The following is a 20816-nucleotide window of genomic DNA, read 5'->3' as shown; positions in this document are numbered from 1 at the left end:
TGATTGTCTCACAATCAAACTGTTAAATTACTGTCACTGTAATTAATGATGAATTTGTGTGTGTGTGTGTGTGTGTGTGTGTGTATATGTGTTTTGCAGGGTATGATGTACTTGGAGGACAGGAGACTCGTGCACAGGGATCTAGCTGCTCGGAACGTCCTAGTGAAGTCACCCAACCATATAAAGATCACTGACTTCGGTCTGGCTCGCCTTCTGGATGCAGATGAGAAGGAATACAATGCAGACGGGGGCAAGGTCAGTGTCGCATGACCCCAACAAGACAAAGGGCACGCACTGACATTTTTGCATAACATCGTTTGTGCTCTTTTACTGGAACAACGATGCTTTGAGTAATCAAGAAATGTGCTACACTTAACATTCATCCCTGGGTTTTAGAACACAGCCTCTAATGACAGGCTAATTAACAATGTTTGCTAAAACCAAAACAGAAGGTTGTCACTCTGCACACATTCATAAACACACGGGTTCTTAAGGGTCATGTTGGTACACACTTTAAACGACTAATCACAAAGTAAACATAGAGTAGTCAGACATATGTGCTTTTATTTTTCTGAGCAGTCAGTATTTGTCTCATAATGAAATGGGCAAAGGATTTCTGCTTTTCATTGAAGGAGAAAGCCCACACTATAAATGAATGAATGATTGAATTAATTTTCTGGTTATATATTTTTTATTTGCCACTAAAGCCATATCCTAAACACAAAATACCAGTAAGGAACCACTTAGAATTAGTAGCAATGCAGTAAAAATAACTCTAAAAAAAATAAATAAAGCATAGCAACACCCTGGTAACAACCTGCCCTAACTCTGCACCTTTTCATTTCAAACAAACTTCCACCCACCTGCAGCCTGTGTCCTTTTCCTGCACTTCACTTCATGTACACACTCCACCTTATCCGTTTGAATCTCTCTCTTGGTTCTGCACCAGAATAGAGCACCCTGGGATTCTGTTCTGCTCAGCTCCAACCATCCACCATTTGAAATCAGCCATGTTTGTTCTCCCACAGAGGAAAAACTCTAAAGCTTTAGCGTGGTTTGACGCAGAGCAGCACTGCGCACACATTTAGCCCAACCTGTTTCTTCCAATAGAAAAAGATGAAAAGAAGCAGATATCACTGATTATTCCATTTCTAAAATATTAACTTTCCAGACGTAATATATAATGCATGATTCTGTGATAAGGTTTGGTTTTAGCGATGTAAGCTTTGAAGAAACTTTGTCAAGTTTGTAAATAAACAATAAAGCTGTAAAGTGTTTTTTTTTTGTTTTGTTTTTTTTACTTTATTACATTTTCATGTACTGTATCATTGTGTATTTTTTATTCAACATGATACACTGTTCCCTTTTGTTTTGTCAGATGCCTATAAAGTGGATGGCTTTGGAGTGCATTCACTATAGGAAATTCACCCACCAGAGTGACGTATGGAGTTACGGTGAGAGGAGCCTTAATTGCAGTTAATTGCATCAGTAAAATGTAATTTATCTTAAGTCTAATTTCAAGTGTTTTCATGCAGTTAGAATCAGACAAACACCGACCCAACAGTCTCAACACATGCCTACAAGCTTGATGGTTAATGGATTTTCTTCCAGGAGTGACTATCTGGGAGCTGATGACATTCGGAGGAAAGCCGTACGATGGAATCCCTACCCGAGAGATTCCTGACCTGCTGGAGAAAGGAGAGAGGCTTCCTCAGCCTCCCATCTGCACTATTGATGTCTACATGGTCATGGTCAAATGTAAGAGAGCTTTGCATAAGACTTTCATCTTCACACCCATGACACATCATGCTATAAGTTCTTATGTAGTGTTCAGGCAGGTAGCTAGGGAAACCTTATGAGTTGGAATGAACCTCAAGTAAACTGCTACATAGTTATCAATATGAAATTGTAGATTATTAAGACATTTAAAGTGCGTCAAGTGATGCACACTTTTGTTCAGTCCAGCTGTTTTTCTCTCAGCCTTTTGAGAGTCTGACATCATGTGTTTCCAAACGTTTCTTCAGATTCTGAAATAAAATATAAATTCAAAATTCAAAAGAAATTAAAAATTACAAAGTTAAAATATAAAAATTACCAAAACTTAACCTGAAATACAAAAAAAAAACATTTCTAATGAAAATTTTAAAACTAAAAAATAAACTAATTAAAAAAATGTATTTTCTAAAATAGTTTACAAATTGAATTAAAATAAGCGAAAAGCAAACAACAAACATTCACATCGTGCTGTAGTACTGCCAAAAAAAGCAAAAAACCTAATTGCCAGCCCTAGATCTTTATTGGCCAGACAGCGATTCATTAAAATCCTGGTGTCTGGGATATTGTGAACCCTGAACTAAACAGCTACTGAGATGTTTTCTCACTTGAAACAGAGTAGAGGCATGGACCCAGCAACATTATTATGGCACAGAAATATGTTTACAGAACTTACCATGAAAGTAAGTTGATTCCAGCGGATTTAACTACAGAAATATGAAGCTTGCAGTTTTCTTAAATCGCTTATTTTAATTGCTCTGTATAAAATATGTTATTTGAGTTGTTAATGCACTCTGCTTTTCTGGGCGGGTGAACTTATCAGTTTATCAGCATATTGTTGTGCATTATTGTAAACACATTTTCTACTGTTTTAAAAATAGAGGGAAAATGATTTCTGTGGTATTTGTCAACATTTCGCAGATGCTGAAGCCAGAACCTTCTTGTAATGTACAGAAAGCTCACAGCATTGTTTATCCGTTGTGTTCTACTTTGCTGATTGAAGCTGTGCTATGTGTGTCCCCCCCAGGCTGGATGATAGATGCAGACAGCAGACCCAGATTTAAGGAGCTTGCAGCAGAGTTCAGCCGAATGGCAAGAGATCCACAACGTTACCTAGTCATCCAAGTAAGAGCCTCACAGCTGGCCTCAAATGCCCACGATGTGCTGTACAATAATAAAATAAATTGATAAATAAAGCACATAAGTGTCATAAAATCTTATTTTTTCTACATAATACATGATATGTGAACCCTGATGCTCTCTGTTGTCAGGGAGACGACCGCATGAAGCTGCCCAGCCCCAATGACAGTAAGTTCTTCCAGAGTCTGCTAGATGAAGAGGAACTGGAGGATCTGATGGATGCCGAGGAGTATTTGGTGCCACAAGCCTTCGGTATTCCTCCACTAGCATACACAACCAGATCACGCATGGACCCCAACAGAGTGAGTGTACTACCCCATCACACACTCACACAGAGTAATTTAATAAACCACGCTCTGTCAGAGACAATATAGCTGAGATGGGCCACTTGTATTACAATGAATGGGGTAAATTGAAATGCCCATTTTGGAAGCTGTAGCAAAAGGAAGTCATGTCTTCCACATAAAAGAGCCAGTCTTCAGAGTTATTGCTTGGTCTTTACAATGGTTCTTGCTTTTTGATTTATGTCACAAAAACGTAAATTGGCTAGACCTACAGTAAGCTAAAACGTAATGTACATTTCACCTTTCAAGATTGTTGTTGTTATTTCAGAAAGGATGCATTATATTTACCAAAAGTGAGGTGAATTTAACAGTAAAGACTCTTAAATCGTTACTAAACAAACAAAAAAAAACTACAGTATTACATATTCTTTTGAACTGCCTGTTCATCAAATTGTCAGCAAAAAAAAATGTGTTATGATTTCAAAATGATGCTTTTTGCTGAAAATGTATCTTTTTTTATTGCATAAATACAGTAAAAAAAAAATAGAAAATGTAAATTAACTTGTAATATTTCACAGTATTACTCTTTTTTTACTGTTTTGATCATGAATTCAGCCTTGGTGAGCCTAAGAGACTTCTTCCAACTTATTAAAATCATACTGACATCAAAGAGTTTTTTAAGTGTGGATGCTTTAAATTTGCCAAAAGTAAGTGTAAACATTTTTTTAATTGCTGCCAAAAAAAAATCCAGAAAAAAATCAAGGTTTCAACATGATGATAAGATTAAATGCTTTTTGCTAATTTATTTAAAATTGTTACTGTTTTTTAGTTTCTTTTTACTGTTTTGATCAAAATTTTCCAGCCTGGATGAGTCTAAGACACTTGTTTCTTACTTTCTAACTAAAAATTGTACTGACCCAAAATCTTTTTGAACAATAGTACCTAAAAAGTTTGAAGAGATTCAATTTACTCTTCAGGATAGCACAAGTCCTTTCAAATATTAAGGACAAGAGGTCGTTGATGCATTGAACATACATCATGCATCCACATTTGGGTATTTTGCACATATTTACATATTTTAGGATACCTTTTACATTTTAATGCACTTTTAGTTCTCACTCCATGAAGCTCTATTTATTGCTTGTCTGAGGCTGAATTGAGTTTTCAGATGAGTCCATCATCTAACTGACGTTGACCTTGGAGCGGATGGATGCTTTCCTGGCCAATTAAGTGCCACGTGAGCATCCCAGAAAGCCAGACCCACCATTCCTGCACTGACAGATGCTACGTTCTCCCAGAAACGAACCTGTCTGCCGTTGAAATATGAAATCACAAAAGCGATAAGAAAAAAACGAAAGTCCCACAATTCAGTAATGCCCCCCTATTGATAAAGGGTATTGAAATGCTAAGATTCGCCCAGTCTTTTTTTTATTTACAGGTGCTAATTTGTCTCAGCATTTTCAAAAGCAGCAGTGCCTTTGTGACACGCATTAAGATTTTCCTGTGGAGCGGAGGAAGAAAAAAATAAAGTCGCCCTCAATACGCGTGCCTATAATGGGCTCCATGCCTGGGCTTTCATTACAGAGGCATGCCAGTGTAAATAACTGGGTCCTCACTAAAGTGAAGATGATATTTGCCTATAGACAGGAAGTCCAGAGTGGATATTTGCTCTGTGTTAGTCAGCCATGAGCACGTTATTAACTGTTGGTGTGCGCAGCAGCGATGGGAAAGGACAACCGATTGGGATGCGCCTCAAACAGCTCTTAACTGTAACTTAGCAAGACAAAATCTCAGGGTTCAATCAGTCTTTGCCAGGGACTTAGAACCGATTTAGCGAGGGTGTGAGAGTGTGTGGGAGGGGCGGGTGTGATGAAATGTTTCCTTTTTTCGCCTGGACCGTGTTCGCTAACCATGTGTGCCATTTTGCATTCTAACTTGCGTTTTGTTTTCGTCTAACTGGGAGAGAAAAGAGAGTGAGCGGTATGAATATCAATGAGGGACATCAATCCTTCAGAGCCTCTTTGGAACATTACAGAAATCTTTCGCCTGCAGTTTGCCGTATAAACTGAGCTTTGGGAAAACAAAACTCTGCCAAATAACCCAAATAGCGGATTGCAATATTAACTCAAATTCATCTCCACTCAAAATGATTTGAAGTTTGAGCATAATGGAAAAAGCACATTTTTGTGCATGTGTTTCAGCTCATCCTTGGTCAGTGGGTTGTACATTTTTAATAGGATACTGGGATAAAACCTTTTTTTTTTTTTTTTTTTTTTTTTTTTTTTAGGTTTGGATAAAAATTAAATGCTTTATTAAACTTTATATATTCATGTTTACTTTGTATAACTTATTTTATACAAATTAATTTGTATATAAATTGTGTTCCTTGTAAAATTCAGATTTGATTTATTGAATAGTAAAAGGAAATTACTGTCAAGTCTTTTATTTGCAGGATTACCATGTTTATTTACAGTATATGCACTTTTAGTTACTTTCTATAAGAATATAACAACTATGATATGTACATAAAATAAAATTGCGAATTTATTATGCTATGGCATTTAATTATACTGCCCCGCTCCTTACACAAGTATAGATTTACATTAGTTGTAGCAGGCTCAACTCTTACAGTAATGCTCAGCCCAGCAGCGCTCTTCATTCACAGCAATGAGCTCTAGGGTGCTCAGACAGCTTCATGAATGTGTGCTGGAAAAGTCAGGATGGGGAAAGAGAAAGAGAGATGAGATTTTTGTGGTTAGTGGACAAAATGTCAGTGGAAAGAGAAAATGAGGAAAGAGACACTGAATTCAGGACAAAGCCAGCGTTTCTCTGAGCAGGAAGAGCACCTGCAAACTTACCTCAGAGCATCCGTAGAAAAGTATTACTTATCTTGTGATGAGTATTTTAGAACAAACTGGTGAATTTAATGCTTTAAAAAAAATTGTTATTGATTCTGTTATTTAAATTTTGATGAACACAAACCAAACCAGAAGATTGTTCATAGTAAATCAATATGTCTGCTTTAAATTATGCAAAACAAAAGACTCAATAAAAAACAGTACATTAATGCCTCATTGTGACTAAATTCTGATTGGGTAATACCATGGTTTTCTCTAAAGTACTTTTAAGAACTATTTAAATACCATAATGCATGAACATGGTGATCATGGTACTACTGCAGTGGTTTTCAAACTTGTTCCTGGGTCCCCACAACTCATTTTGCATGTCTCTCTAATTTACACGCCAGATTCAGATTTACTGTACTACTGTATTATAGTTACATGGTTTTACCATGTTATATCAAGCATAAAATGTGCTTGGCCTTTTTTCTACAGTCTTGCCGCCACAGAACTTAACGAAAATCAAATTCTAAACAAGAACTAGAAACAAATACAGGCAGATGGAGAGAGTCTGAGGATTAGGAATAAGAAAAAAAACAAATAGTTTAATTGTGATGAGATTTCTAATTGCATCAGGAGAGCTGTGTTCCTACACACTCGTCTGTTCGTTCACTGTTGCCAAGTTTTCATTAAATCTCATAAACTGTATTAATATTTGGAGCCTCACTGGCATAAAATATTTGCCTCTCTTGAAGTGTTTAATTGTAAAGCAAACAGAAATAGATCATGCCGAAGATATTAAAAGGCTCATTTGTGTTTCTGCAGAACCAGTTTGCGTACCAGGACGGCAGCTTCGGCATGGAAGAGATGATGGCCACTATCCCACGGGTTGTGGCTGTGTCCGCGGTCAGCCCAGGCTGTTCTGCTCAGAAGCAATCCATGACCCAGCAGGGGGCCTCGGGGTCCTCTGAGGCATTTGAAGACAGCCGCTGTAATGGCACTCTCAGGAAGAAGGCTTCACCCAGGGCGAGCACCGGCGAGGACAGCAGTGGCCAGCGTTATAGCGCAGATCCAACTGTGATACTGTGTGAGCGCGGAGCGAGAGCGGAGACTGACCAGGAAGGATACATGAGTGCCATGCAGGACAAAAAGCCCTCAGGTACAGGAAGGATAAACTTGAGCAAGCGAGGAGATTGATCTAACAGAGCTCACCTGGAGATTTTACACTTAAAACCATTAATCCAGAGTCATTTGTAAACTCGTCTGTGCTTTTTCAATGGTTCACACTTTTCAGGTTGTTACCCTGTGGTTAGTAATTCATCTTTTGTAGTCAGGTTCTGAGATTTCACTCTTGTATATTTGAGAACTCTGGGTTATATTCTTGATATTTACAAAGTTAATAATATTATCTCAACAAATACAGCACAAAACCTTTTTTAATAACTGCTCGTCCATCTGTGCAAATTTCACCATATCCACTCTGGTCGTTTTAAAGGGATTGTTCAACTAAAAAATTAATTTATGTCTTTTACTGACCCTAATGCAATTGCACAACTGTAAGACTTCTACTATATAGATATTTTAAAGAATGTTGGAAACCAAACTGGTTGTGGAGACCACAGTCTTTTATTGAATAAAGACAAACATACATTTCAAAATGTCTTCTTTCAACCTCCATAGAAGAAAGTACTGTAAATCAGTGAATAAGGACAGAATGACAGAATTTGCCATTACTGTGACCTTCTTGCCTTACCTTTAAATGTTAAAACTAAACAGAACCTATAGAACAAAGTACAAGGCTCGTAATATTAAATGAGAAAAGATTTGAGGGAATTTGTGATTATTTGTCTGCACCTAAACATTACATTAAGATTACACTTTTTTATCTAAAGTGACTGACATTCCATCAAGACACAAAAAAAATTAAGAAACTAACCTGTCAGTTAACTTGCTGGAATCCTGCTAAACAACCATCCTCTTGTTTCAGATTGCTAAGATGTAGCACTTATACACAGTACCAACTGAAGCTGTGTTAGACATACTATAAAGCAGTTTTTCATAACCCAGGATCCAAAGCAGTGATTAATCCCTTTGAAATTTCACCAAAGTTGCTAAGACATTAAGCGTTTAGGACAGTTTGAAAAGAAGATACTGAATCTTGGGCTAATTTGTGTTAATTCTTGCACAGTCGTGGGCTCACTAGCACACTTTGTAACCTCAATAATTTGCATTCTTCTGTAAAGTATGCTGAAGTAAACTCAAGCAAAAAATGTTCATGGAAAGGACTCGGATTTACTATAACTCTAGGACTTCAGAGAGCATCCTATCGAGTCTTTATAGAAAACCTGCTGAGATCAATGGCAGTCGGCTTTACCTTAGAGTGCTAGCTGCCACAGTGTTCTCCTCTCTTCTGACAGCTCTTTTCTTTTCTCATGCAGATTATCTCAACCCTGTGGAGGAGAACCCGTTTGTCACCCATCGCAGAAACGGAGAGGTCCACACTCTCGAGCGAGGTTACCACAGTACCTCCAACGGACAGCCCAAAGTGGAGGATGAGTATGTCAATGACCCGTTATACCTCAACACCTTCCATAACTCTGGCGAAAAGAGTCACGACATATTGAGGAAGAACGGAGTCCCTGTGGTGCACTCAGCAGCGGTGGCAGCAGCAGTAGTAGCAGCAGCAGCAAACAGTGGAACTTCCACCAGCCAGAATCTTTCCCAAACCATGCAACCAGTGGCATCCAACACCCACGTCACAACACAGCCTCTCTACCAAGGCAAACAAAGCATCTCCACCCTCTCAGGCCACACCCTCCACTCTGCCCATCCCGGACACACCCTACACCCGACGCACACCCTCCATCCCGCTCACTCCGGGACCATCAAGGCTGACATAAAGCCCAAAAAGACATTTGACAATCCTGAGTACTGGCAGCACAGTCTTCCCCCCAAGGCCACTCTCCACAACCCAGAGTATCTGCAGGATTGCAGCACACGCTTCTTCTACCGACAAAACGGACGGATCCGACCTGCCGTCGCTGAGAACCAGGAATACCTGTCCGAGTATGCGCTAAAACCGGGCACCGTGTTGCCACCTCCTCCCTACCGACAGAGAAACACTGTTGTGTAGCAATGATGGCCCGAGACAAACAAGGAAAGTTGGAGGTAAAGAGTCATAGTGTGTTCTCACCCTGGCTCTCACACCAGCATCCCGATCTCTCCGCTCCTCTCTGAACTGGATTGAACACCCGACCTCCAATGACCTGGAACTGATCCACTTGAGTGAGCTTCTCCTCCAGAGGCATTGGTCACAGATGGCCACATCAATCAAAGCTCCTTCTTGCTTGTCCCTCCTCACTTCAATCCCCATTAAGACCAGTTTCCCCTACCTGAGCCCAGCTTTTGGAAAGCGACACTCTTCACAGAAATTGGTAGATGTCACACTCATCTCATTGAAAGCAAGTACTGATGTTGACGTGCAACGTGGGTTGATCCAATAGCAGAGAGGAGTCATTCTTTTGTGCAATTAAAGAAATGTTTATCGTTTATCTTGTTTTGGGATTTTGATTTGAAGATACGCTAAGATCTACTGTAATTTATGACTTTGGTTAGCATAGATTATTTTAGCACTCCATACATGATTTTATTAAGCAGATGTGTTGTATGCAAATCCGTCATATTGGGAATATCGTTGTGGGACAAAAGGGCCCAAAATGGCTCTCAATATCGTCTACTGATTGAGACTGAAATGTAAGCGACAGGACTGGCTATATGCTACATGCTGTTATATACAACAAAACATATGTTGATTACAGTGTGGTGTCAACTGGGACCTTCTCGAATGGCGCATCTTCAAAAGACACATTGTGTAATGTTCTGTTCAAAATATTTGCATAATTCATCTGCACATGTATTGCTCAAACAAGGCACTTTTTATTACTTTCATTGAGCCATTCTTTCTTCATTTTTGACTCATAAGTAGGACTGGAATGATTGCCAACTGGAAACAGTCTTGCGGCCTGTAAAACTACATGTGCAAAGGCAATGACTAGTGCTCCACGCTGAGAACAGTATCTCCATGCATATGAACAAGTCCGTACTGCAGCCCGCCACAAAATCAATAACTTCATAAAAGCTGATCTGCAACAGTCTACTGTAATAACATTTTTTATTGTTGATCTTTCCAACATTGATCTGTATGCTCACAGAGTTGTCACCTTAAGGTAGCCTTCCTTATTTTGTCATTTAATGTGTGGAACGAAAACCCAGATTGGGTTTACCTTGAACTTTAGAAGCTAAAATCAATACTAGCGACCAAGAGCATCCACGTAGATGGAGGAGAATGGATATTTACACTACAGAGCTACAGAGGCCCAGCATTTTACGGAAGACTCGACAGCACAACGCCTGCCTCCTCTTCTGAAATACGGCCGGAAAACTGTTAGAACTATATAAACTTGTCCCACATGCAAGTCAATGAGATGCACAAGACTTGCGATCAAGATGGCAGCTTTTCTAGCTGGGTTCATTAAGGCATGTTTTGAGGGACGTTTTGAAATCAAGAAGGCAGGAGTACCATCATGCAGTACCATGAGGAACAAATGAGAATGTACAAATGGAATCATTTGCCCCGAGGTCAGAGATGAGACTGCCTCAAATCTGTCAACTCCATTTGAACTGTCTCCCATAATGACTTTTCTATAAGAAGTGTCTCATGGAGCTACACTGATAGTAATTTAGGAAGATAACGCATCTTACTTGGGCACGTTGTTCTCCTCAAATGGTGAAAAACAACTTTGCTACATCTTCGGTAAAACCACACCATCCAGGTTTCTACAACTAGATTTGTGTATAGTTTGAACACTGCCAGTCACTATTCTTTTTTGTTTAGGGGAATAATCATGATGTTATGTTGCTGGTGTGGAGATGTGAAATGGTTTTATAGCACTTAACAGCCTGGCACAACCGCATGAGTTTGTTTTAAACATCAACGGCACTGATTGAATACTCATTTATTATAATCATAGCTACATAACGATAGCACACACCACCCGCCCATATACTTTTGTTTTGCTCTATCATTTTTTTGCCTTTGAATGTTGTTGTTTTTTTTCTGCTTATGAATATGAAGGTTTACGGTTACATGGAGCACTTTAATTAATGAACATAACAAAGATAGAGCGGAGTTCTTTTCATTGTGGGAATTGCTGTTCCCATGCGATAACAGATTAGACAAATGACATTTTTGGCTCTCTACTGGAAACCAAATCAGGGAATGTTAGTGACGCGCAGTGATTTTGCCAAACACAGATGTTTACTAATTGAAGTATTTATCTCAAGCTTTCATCCTTAAAAATAATGTAATTAGGGCAAAATTTAAGGTGGATCACTAAGATTATCTATATAATAATAATAGACACCTTTACAGGACAAAACTGATACTTGAAATTGCTTAATTTTAGCTCCTGTAGAGTTTGGAAAGTAGGTTAACAGTTAGGAAGTATAGTGTGTAGAACTAAGGCCAAATTATATTTTTTATTCATCTTTCTTGTATTTATGATGAACCCAGTGCATAGTTATCTAAAAGATTCTGGTTGGGGTTATGAAAAGCTCCAGAACCTCCATGAAAACCCTCTTATTTACAATTTCTAAGAGTTTTGAAGCTTTCAGTTACCTTCTCTTAGCCTAATTAAAGGCAAGGACCTCGTGCATTTGCTACTGATAACATCACCGCAGGTCTGGGTGTTTAAATCTATATGTAGCAACTGCTGTGAATACAGGGTGGGTAAAGATCTACTAAATCCATCAAGTGAGGAACAACTAGGCCAAAACAGAGGGAGAAGAATACCTGATGTGTGAGGGTTACTGTTTTTGAAGATTTTCACAGTTAGAGACTGTTATTGGGTGGAACTGATTATCTTTGTAAACATTTCCACTTTCTAGGAACTCTAGGAAATGAGGTTTGGATGGCGCACAACATTTTGTCTCACTGCACATTGTTCATTGGTGACTCACATTTCGCAGAATCAAGAAGAACATGCGAAAGACATCTTTACATGAACTTGTGTGTATATATATATATATATATATATATATCTGAAGGGGCTTGAAGATAATTAATCAAGAGTAGTGAGATACTGTTGAAGGCTTGTGTTCCACTTTTTTAAGCATTGCTTTAAAAATCTGAAGAGTGAGTTCACTAAGTTTCAGTGCAACACACTTGAATCAGCTCTTTAAAATGCTTCAAGTGTGCTGGTTGTCATGCTGTTTTTCATCATTCAATTAATGATCAGCAACATCTTTTATATGATTTCTGTTAAGAGTAATAGGCCAATAGCATTGAGTTAATGAACCCAATTTAAACAAAGGATGTGTACGCTAAAATAATAAAGACTTAATTGACAGTAAATACAGCGAAAAAACTATTTTGCTATATTTAGTGTTTGGTTAAACTGACTTGTGGGTGGCTGATTGGAAAGTGTGGCATTTTGAATTAAAAAATCAAATGCAGAAGCACTTAGTGAATTCACCCTTTGATCCTTTTTTGTTTGTTTTTTTAGCTTTTCTCCTTCATTTCTAACATGTATCAGCTAGTTGCAATATACATGTAAAATCCACGTACAATTTCATTAATGTGTTTTAACGGGCCCTACAAAAAAAACTTTTTTTATAATACTATGTGATCATATATTTTATTGTATAGAGAGGCAATAAGCTTTACAAAACACAGTGCGTTTCAGTTTGTGTTATCACATTACTGTTAAGTTATGAGTATGTTAAAGCACTTCATGTTTAACACCACCAGTTAATGTCTTTTCTTTTATAATTTCTCTTGAAATGCTCATTGGAACTTATTTTGCATGTGGCAAGGTAGTCAGAAAGTATCGGTAGACTAAGCACAGTTAAAAAAAATCGTTTTATATTACAAAGGACAAAAAAGGGAAGAAAAACACCTTCCTGCAACATTGACATTTGGAATGGTTGTTCCTCATGATTTTACTACTGTACGTCAATGAGAAAATGTGAATAGTATTTTTATAGACAGTTGAATTGGCCAGATGTATTTGTAAATAGCTGAGAAACTTATGCTCTTTTTGGACTGACCTTTTTTTTTTTCCCCCATTATGTTTTGTTGACTTATATTGTGTGTGACCGGTTATTCTTATTTGATGGCTGTATATATCTGTAATTTGAACAGCACATATTTGATTTTGTAGATCTTGCAGGTTCTTTTAGTACTTCGGTGTGTTTTTCGTGATCGTATGTAGCCCGGCTTGGTGCTTTTTGTGTTTTTTAACCTCTGCCCGTGTTCAAGAGGTAGGAGATGTTTTCTTTCTGTCAGGTATAGCCTCCCTCCATCACCCCACAATTTTCTCTTTTTGTACAGAATCCAGCGTGGGGAATCTGCAGCTGTGTGACGATAGCATTTGTATCTCCCAGGAATCTCTCTCGAACTCCAGTTAGGCTTTTCCTGACTTTAGTCCCGGTCATATGGGTAGTGTCTAGTTCTTTCTCAGTATGTAATTCATATTCATGCACAATCTCCCATCTCTTCACATCTGCAGCCAACCGCACCGTGAGCGAGCTCAGGCTTAGCCGCGAGCCACGAGCGCGAATACGGTGAAAAATGATGGCAAAAGCTGAGCTCAACCATCTCAAATACATCCGCTATGGTGTTCCTCCAAGAGATCTGTAAGTCAGAGTGTATTATTCACGCTGTCAAGTGGACTAATTGCCTGGAGTGGTGTTCATTTGGCCACGTTGTTATTGAGTGACGGCTCATCAAAACTAAAGTCAAGTCTTGTCATTTTTGACGCCCATCTTCAGCTCTGGTCACAGTAAATTTCTTCACCACAGCTTTCCCATTCCCCAAAGCTAGAGCATTTAAATACTGTTTCACAGTTTTGTTACCTGAATCTATATTTTTAATTTAATATAAATAAATAAATAAATACAACACCTGATATACGAGTCTGTTTTTTTGTTTTGTTGTTTTTCTTTTTTTTAAAGCGAATGCATCTCACGTTCTTTGACATTAAGATGGCTCAGAGATTTCGCTTTTTGAATGTCAGATTCTGACATTTTTTTCCACAGCATTTTGAATGTCTGTCAAGTCTACAACCATCTTCAAGGCAATGATTCAGAATTTCACTCCGTTAAAATCAGATATGCAGCATCCGAATGCTTTCAGATTTCAAAAATCACACACTACAGCTTTTTTAAGCGTCATAAAAAAGATGGGATATAACATCAAAATGTCACCGTGAACCGCTATCCATGTGCTCTTGACTGCATATTCATCACTTTGTTTGAACAGAAGTCTTGTTTCCGAATTAAGCTCTAATCAGAAGGCAATTGTTTCATATAAGGATGTGAGGTGGTTCTGCATTTATAGGCGCTATTCTGTGATTTTATTGTGCTTTACACTGCAATCTGATGAAAGTTCTTGCACTTTTACCTGAATTGCATTGCATTCCACCTTAAAACTTAATATCTCTGATAATCACAAAACAAGGTAGTAAAACGTGATTATTTGTGTTGTGTGCTTGTGCATGACAGATCTTTTCCCCCGCAGTGACATTTTATGGTATCATCACTGGAAATCCAATATTGTAAGAGGGTGTGATCAGTATTGTCTTTCTTTTTCCCCCTCTCTCATACTGAGTCGAATCACTTTTCTCAAGCACATAATTGAGTGTGATAGACGCAATCCATCATTTTCCCAGCCCTCCCCTCTTTACCTGTGACATTCTGTATGGATTTTCCCTTGAAGAGAAATGATCAGAATATCTGGATCTAAATATAACTTGATCTCTCCAGCTGAGATGATTTACTGCTGCTGTTTTTGTACCAGTTTTCATGAAAACATCTGCATTCTGCCCTAAAATAATTCTTTTGATTGGGTAATATGCTCTAAATTAGGATCCAATTGGGTGCTTTCATATTACTCTAGTGTGAGCACAACCTCAAAATGCTGGAAAATTAACTCCAGCAATCGCTCGTCTACAGGAATAGTTTGTTCAAAAATAAAAACTGTCATTCATTTACTTCGCCGTTCCGAACCATTATGAGAAAATGCAAGTGTCTTTTTGACCTTACATGCTTGCTAACCTGTTGTTTGGGACTACCAAAACCAATATATGAAACCTTTCATAACCCATAATGGGGGCACTTTAATGAACCACCGAGGAAGAGGGCCATGGATTTCTCTTTTACAAAAGAGCAATGCTATTCTATTTTCTTATTGTGGAGCTTCACATCTTCGTTTCCATAAATGCAGAGATAAATGTTGTGCTTCGTCATGTGTGGCAAGAAAGTGTACGGCGCTAAAGGCATTTTCCAGAATACGCAGCCTGGTGTTACTGAAAGCCCTGTCGGTACATCAGCACGCGCTGCGTTTGTGATTGAGTGGGCCCGGTATAGACCACTAAGCAGAGGAAGAGTTCCCCTGAGAGCTTTCATTATAGGACGCATATTACATTCCCTGCAGTGAAGAGATGAGGCGCAAAAGCTACCAAGCAAGAGTCTTTCATTTTCCCTCAACGTGCCCAACGATATGCCTCTGCCTACAGGTAACCTACGGGCCAATCTCTAGAGCAATCTCATTGACTGAATCCCATTACAAAATATCTTTTTTGAATCTAACAGAATGATTGCCACCAAACACTTTAGCATTTCATATTGGATATTTTCCTGTCTGCTGCGGTTGAGCAATGCTCATCAGTTCGCTAATCTTTACAGGTACATTCCAAAAAATGTGAATATCATAAAACCTTCTTTTTTACTTATTTCAGAAAGTAAAACTTTATATATATATATATATATATATATATATATATATATATATATATATATATATATATATATATATATATGTGTGTGTGTGTGTGTGTATATGTATATTTGGATATTAGATCCATTACATGTAGAATAAACATTTTAAAAGTTTCTTTGTTTTAATTTTGATGATTAGATCTTAATTGGCAATGGTCCAGAAGATGATCATTGACACCCTCCACAAAGAGGTTAAGTCACAGAAGGTCATTACTGAAAGCTTTGGCTGTACACAGAGTGCTGTATCAAAGCATTGTAAATGATAAGTTGACTGGAGGGAAGAAATTGGGTATAAAAAGGGGTTCAAGCAACAAGGATGACCTCAAGCTTGAGAATACTGCCAAGCAAAGCCGATTCAAACACTTGGCAGAGCTTCACAAAGAGTGGAATGAAGCTGGAGTCTAGACCAAGTAATTAAGATACTTTGAAGAACTTTTTCTGCTTTGAAAAAACATTTTTGATTGATTTGTAGGAAATATTCTAATATTTTGAGATGCTGAATTTTGACTTTATGAGCTGTAAGCTCTAGTCATCAAAATAAAACAAAAGAAATGTTTCTAATGTTTTACTTTACGTGTAATAAATCTAAAATATATGTAAAAGTTTCACTTTTTGAAATAAGTTACAAAAAAAAACTATAGGCTATCTGTTATTTTTATGTTTTGTTGGATTGCTATTGCATCATCTTGGCAATGGTTTAATTTTAATTTTCAACTTTAATTTCCCATTCTAGATGAGTTCAGAGGTTGAAAGAGGAGAACTAGAATCTATAAAAAATAACTCAAAATTCAGTCCTTATTTCTCCAAGATACTACAAGAAGGCAACAATAAAATACTTCATCATAGCTACCTCATCATAGTCCCTGCTATTAGATATCATAATTGAATCACCTGGCAGCCACAAACATATTTCTCCACTGACAGCCATTCAAATGTATTTACAAATTGAAAAAGCAATATATAAATAACAAATATTTGATTATGTTATATAAAATGTTTTACCAGTGCACTTAAAAGCATGAAAACCTTTTTCAGGGCTCCTCATAAAATCATGAAAGGCTTCCTGTTGCCTTCTGTTGACATCAGAGCTGAAGACAGTCACTAGTGAAGCGTTGTGTGTCATGATGTAATTTTTCCTGCATCTCTTAGCCATTAGTCACATAACATCTCATGGTATTATAGAACTACTTGGTTTTGCTCTGTAAAGCTTGCCGTGAAATATAGTTGATTGAAGCTTTAATATTTCAAAAAAGAAAAGAAATCCTAAAAGTTTGCGTATGTTTTGAGTATTTGATATATGAAGCTTTTATCATTCAGATAAAAGCTTCATATATCTTCAGATAATATGGAGCTCACATAGTGGAAAAAAAAATTATTAAGAGGCTTACACTGAGAAAAAATACGCATTTACAGGGAATGGTCCAAAAAAATATTGAATATTCGGTTCTGTGGATGAAAATACTTTGTTGATGCTGGAGGTCAAAGGAGAATAAGCAGACTGGTTTGAGCTGATGCAAAGGCAACAGTAACTCAAATATGCACAACATATCAAACCTTGAATCAGATGGGCTACAGCGGCAGAAGACCACACCAGGTGTCACTCCTGGTAGCTGAGAACAGGAACATTATGCTACACTTTGTACAGGATCACTAAAATTGGATAGACGACTGGAAATAGAATAGAAGACTGGAAAAGGGTTGCCTGGTCTCAATTTCTGCTCCAGCATTTGGATGATAGAGTCAGAATTTGGCATTAAACAGCATGAAAGCATGTATCTATCCTGCCTTGTATAAATGGTTCAGGCTGGTGCCAGTAGTATAACGGTGTGGAGGATCATTTCTCGGCACACTCTGGGCTCCTTAATACCAACTGAGCACCATTTAAACACCGCAGCCTACCATCATATAGTGAATATAACAAAAAGTTCACGAAGGGTGACCATGTTTTTGTTTTCAAAAAGACAAAAGGAGGCAGGGTTTCAACCAACAGTATCCACCTTATTTTTCATATAAGAATGGGCGCATTTCATATAAAATAGGCTCATTAATTTTGTCTATATTACAATATTCCAGCTATTTTTAGTTGTACAAAACCACTCATTTTGCTGCTTGATATTGCAATATTATGTGTTTTAACATTATTTTAGTCTATTATTTTAATTATAAATACACTGGTTTGTAATGCAAAATGTTTTACCTTTTAATGCACATTGTTATTCTTTACATTATTTTCTTACAGCTGATAATGAATCAGAAGTCTTACCCATAGGCTTATTTGCATATTTCGGAAAAAGGTGGATACATAGCAAGGTTTTTTTTTTGATTAATAATAAATAATAATAAAAATGCAGACAGAATGGAAAAAAATAGGGAGTGATGGTGTTAGAGGCTAATGTTAATTTAATAAATAAAATTAATAAATCTAAATAAAACGGGTCAATAGAGCAGAAGAAGAATAGATAATGTCTGTGTAAGAAGTTAATTATTTATAATACATAAAAAGGCAAGTTAGAGGGTGATATGAAGAAGATAGAAATATATTTTCAGCTGTTTTTTGAAAAAGTTTAAGGGCTTGGATTGAGTTGGGCTGGTCATTCCACCAGGAGAGAACAGTTAATGAAAAGGACCATGAAAGTTATTACAGGTTGAATGCCAAATGTTTCAATACAGGCATTTTAATCAAATGGATTTTATGCCATATTTACTTTTAAGTCCCTTGGGAAAAATTAACCCATGGCACCAGTTTAAAAGTAGCCCAAAAAAAACGCAGACTTGGCAACCAAACTTACATCTGAAAACAGCTGCAGGAGTCAGATTTGACTGATCACAGCCAGGTCAAAAATAAGAAGAGATGACTGACAAGATCATGCTGAAGTGTTTGCTGGTTAACAGATCCTGAGCTCACTGACAAATATCTTATCTTGCAAGACGTCCTTTACACAGAGTGAAAAGAGGACTTGTGGAACTCTAGTTTGCAATACTCACATGGCCTTCAAATGGGAGATTTGAATCATGGGCTATATGGACCGAATCTCTGAGGAATGTTTCCAGCACCTTGTTCAATCTATGCCACAAAGAATTAAAGCAGTTCCGAAGACAAAAAGAGGTCCAACCCGGTATAAGCAAGTTGCCGGTGCGTATACATTCTGCAGATATTGCTATGATGCATACAGTATGGCTATAAATTTGGTATGATGTTATGCCACATACTCCGGTATCACATTTGACAGCTTCAGCAGCCCTTTTCCACATACTCTCACTGAGCCTTTGAAACACACATTTCCAAAGAGAGGGTTTTCAGTGCAGAGGGAGGGAGAGATTCTGTTGAACACAATATCTCATTAGGCTGAATAAGGAATGATGCCCGTCTCATTTTATTCATCACACCTGGAGAGCTGCAACAGAGGTAAACTGTGGTTACAGAATCGTCTGTCAATTTACAACGCCTGTTTTTTGTGTTTCAGCTTTTTTTCCTGCGAATACTTGTTTCTCTTGACTCTTTTCTTTCCTTTTTATGAAGGGAACATCGTTAGAAATGTTCATAGTTCTTTCTTAAAAAAAAAAAAAAAAAATGCAGGCTTGTTTAAGTGGAACAGCTAAAGCGAAGAAAATTACCCCAATTATTTCTCTCCCACAACAGGATCATTCTCCAGGTCAGCTCCATCCTCAGGTGCTGCTTTTAATCACAATTAGCAATCAGGATACAGCCATCATGCGAAGCCGTGGCAGGACGTGCGTTTGCATGTTTGTCTTGGTAATTACTGCGAAGCCTGTCTGTGCTGCTCCAGTCTGAAGTGATCTGATCTTCAGACGTTTGCTGCCTCATCTTTCTTTCTCTGTGTAATTGTTCCATGGCTTTTTCCAAGAAGCTCACACATTTGCGCTTTGTAAATGAGCTGAGAGTCTCTCTGAGCATGATCAGCAGCATTTGATTGGGATTTTAAGGCCTATCAGTTCCATTCTTCAAAGGCTTCTCATCAGTGTTCAGTTTTTTATTCGGCTTTTTATGATGTATCTTTATGGTGTATTTGTACTGAACTGTATTTTTAAACACTTGCGGTCACACTTATAATTTGTATATTTTTAATTATGTTCTGCTAATATTATTATTGTCGCCTTATGTTTGGGTTCAAATCCTCAGAAATGTGTTTTACATGCCGTTAACAGGCATATTTTATCCAGACTCATACTGCATTCAAGTGTTCTACTTTTTTTTTTGTTATTTTTGAAAACTATAATAATTATATGAAATAATTGTCAAACCATATTTCAATACAACCTCTTGACGTTTTTTTTTCCTCATTGCAATCATGTCAGTGATTATAAGCTTTCATTTCATTTAAGTTCTTCTCTACATAATCTGATAGTTGCACTTTTAAACATTCGATCCACTATTAGTCTCAAAGTTGTATGTAATATCTCTAAAATCAAGCCAAAGGGCTTCCCTGGTGCCTGGCAAGTAAACAATGCAAGACGTGGCCTTCACAACCGTTAGTGCCAAACAAACAGCTCTTTCATGAGTCATTCCTTCCGTGCTGCAGGTAGGTGATGAGACATATCTCTGCAGAGACAGCTACATGTGAGGAGAAAGAAGCCCAAAGGTCCTTCAGCCATCCTGGGTCAGCATCATCTTTCTCTTCCACTTTATCACCTCTCCTCTTGCCGCATGGAGATCAGCTGCTATAGCTCCAAGAAGTTTCTGAATATAGTTGTCAGTCCAGAGAATGTCTTCACACATATCCCATGAGAATAAGCAATGAATGGAAATTTATACAATGAAAAATGCAAGGCACTGGGAAATATATTCAGTCATGAACTCCACTAATAATGCCTTCATGGCTATAGATAAATATCCTCACAAAAAAGCCAAAATGGCACATGCTGGAGCCAAAACAATCCTCCAAGGAAGCCAAACACTTTCTTTTTCTCTCTCACACATATG

At 37.7% G+C, this 20816-nt stretch overlaps 1 protein-coding gene across 2 annotated transcripts in view; it reads left to right on the top strand.

The window, feature by feature from the left end:
* Positions 1-14004, top strand: part of LOC122351886 (receptor tyrosine-protein kinase erbB-4-like) — a 268898-nt gene extending 254894 nt beyond the window's left edge. For both annotated transcript variants that reach the window (XM_043249273.1, XM_043249274.1), the window contains 7 exons: positions 100-255; positions 1379-1454; positions 1612-1758; positions 2801-2898; positions 3045-3215; positions 6863-7196; positions 8476-14004. In XM_043249273.1, the coding sequence (XP_043105208.1) occupies positions 100-255; positions 1379-1454; positions 1612-1758; positions 2801-2898; positions 3045-3215; positions 6863-7196; positions 8476-9170 (1677 nt within the window). In that variant the 3' untranslated portion in view covers positions 9171-14004. The remainder of the gene's footprint in view (positions 1-99; positions 256-1378; positions 1455-1611; positions 1759-2800; positions 2899-3044; positions 3216-6862; positions 7197-8475) is intronic.
* The last annotated feature ends 6812 nt before the right edge of the window (positions 14005-20816 follow it).

This window comes from Puntigrus tetrazona, chromosome 9 (assembly GCF_018831695.1).
Source record: "Puntigrus tetrazona isolate hp1 chromosome 9, ASM1883169v1, whole genome shotgun sequence".
In the NCBI taxonomy this organism is placed as follows: domain Eukaryota; kingdom Metazoa; phylum Chordata; class Actinopteri; order Cypriniformes; family Cyprinidae; genus Puntigrus; species Puntigrus tetrazona.
Note: the sequence above shows the minus strand (reverse complement) of the source record. Positions and strands in the feature narration are given on the sequence as shown.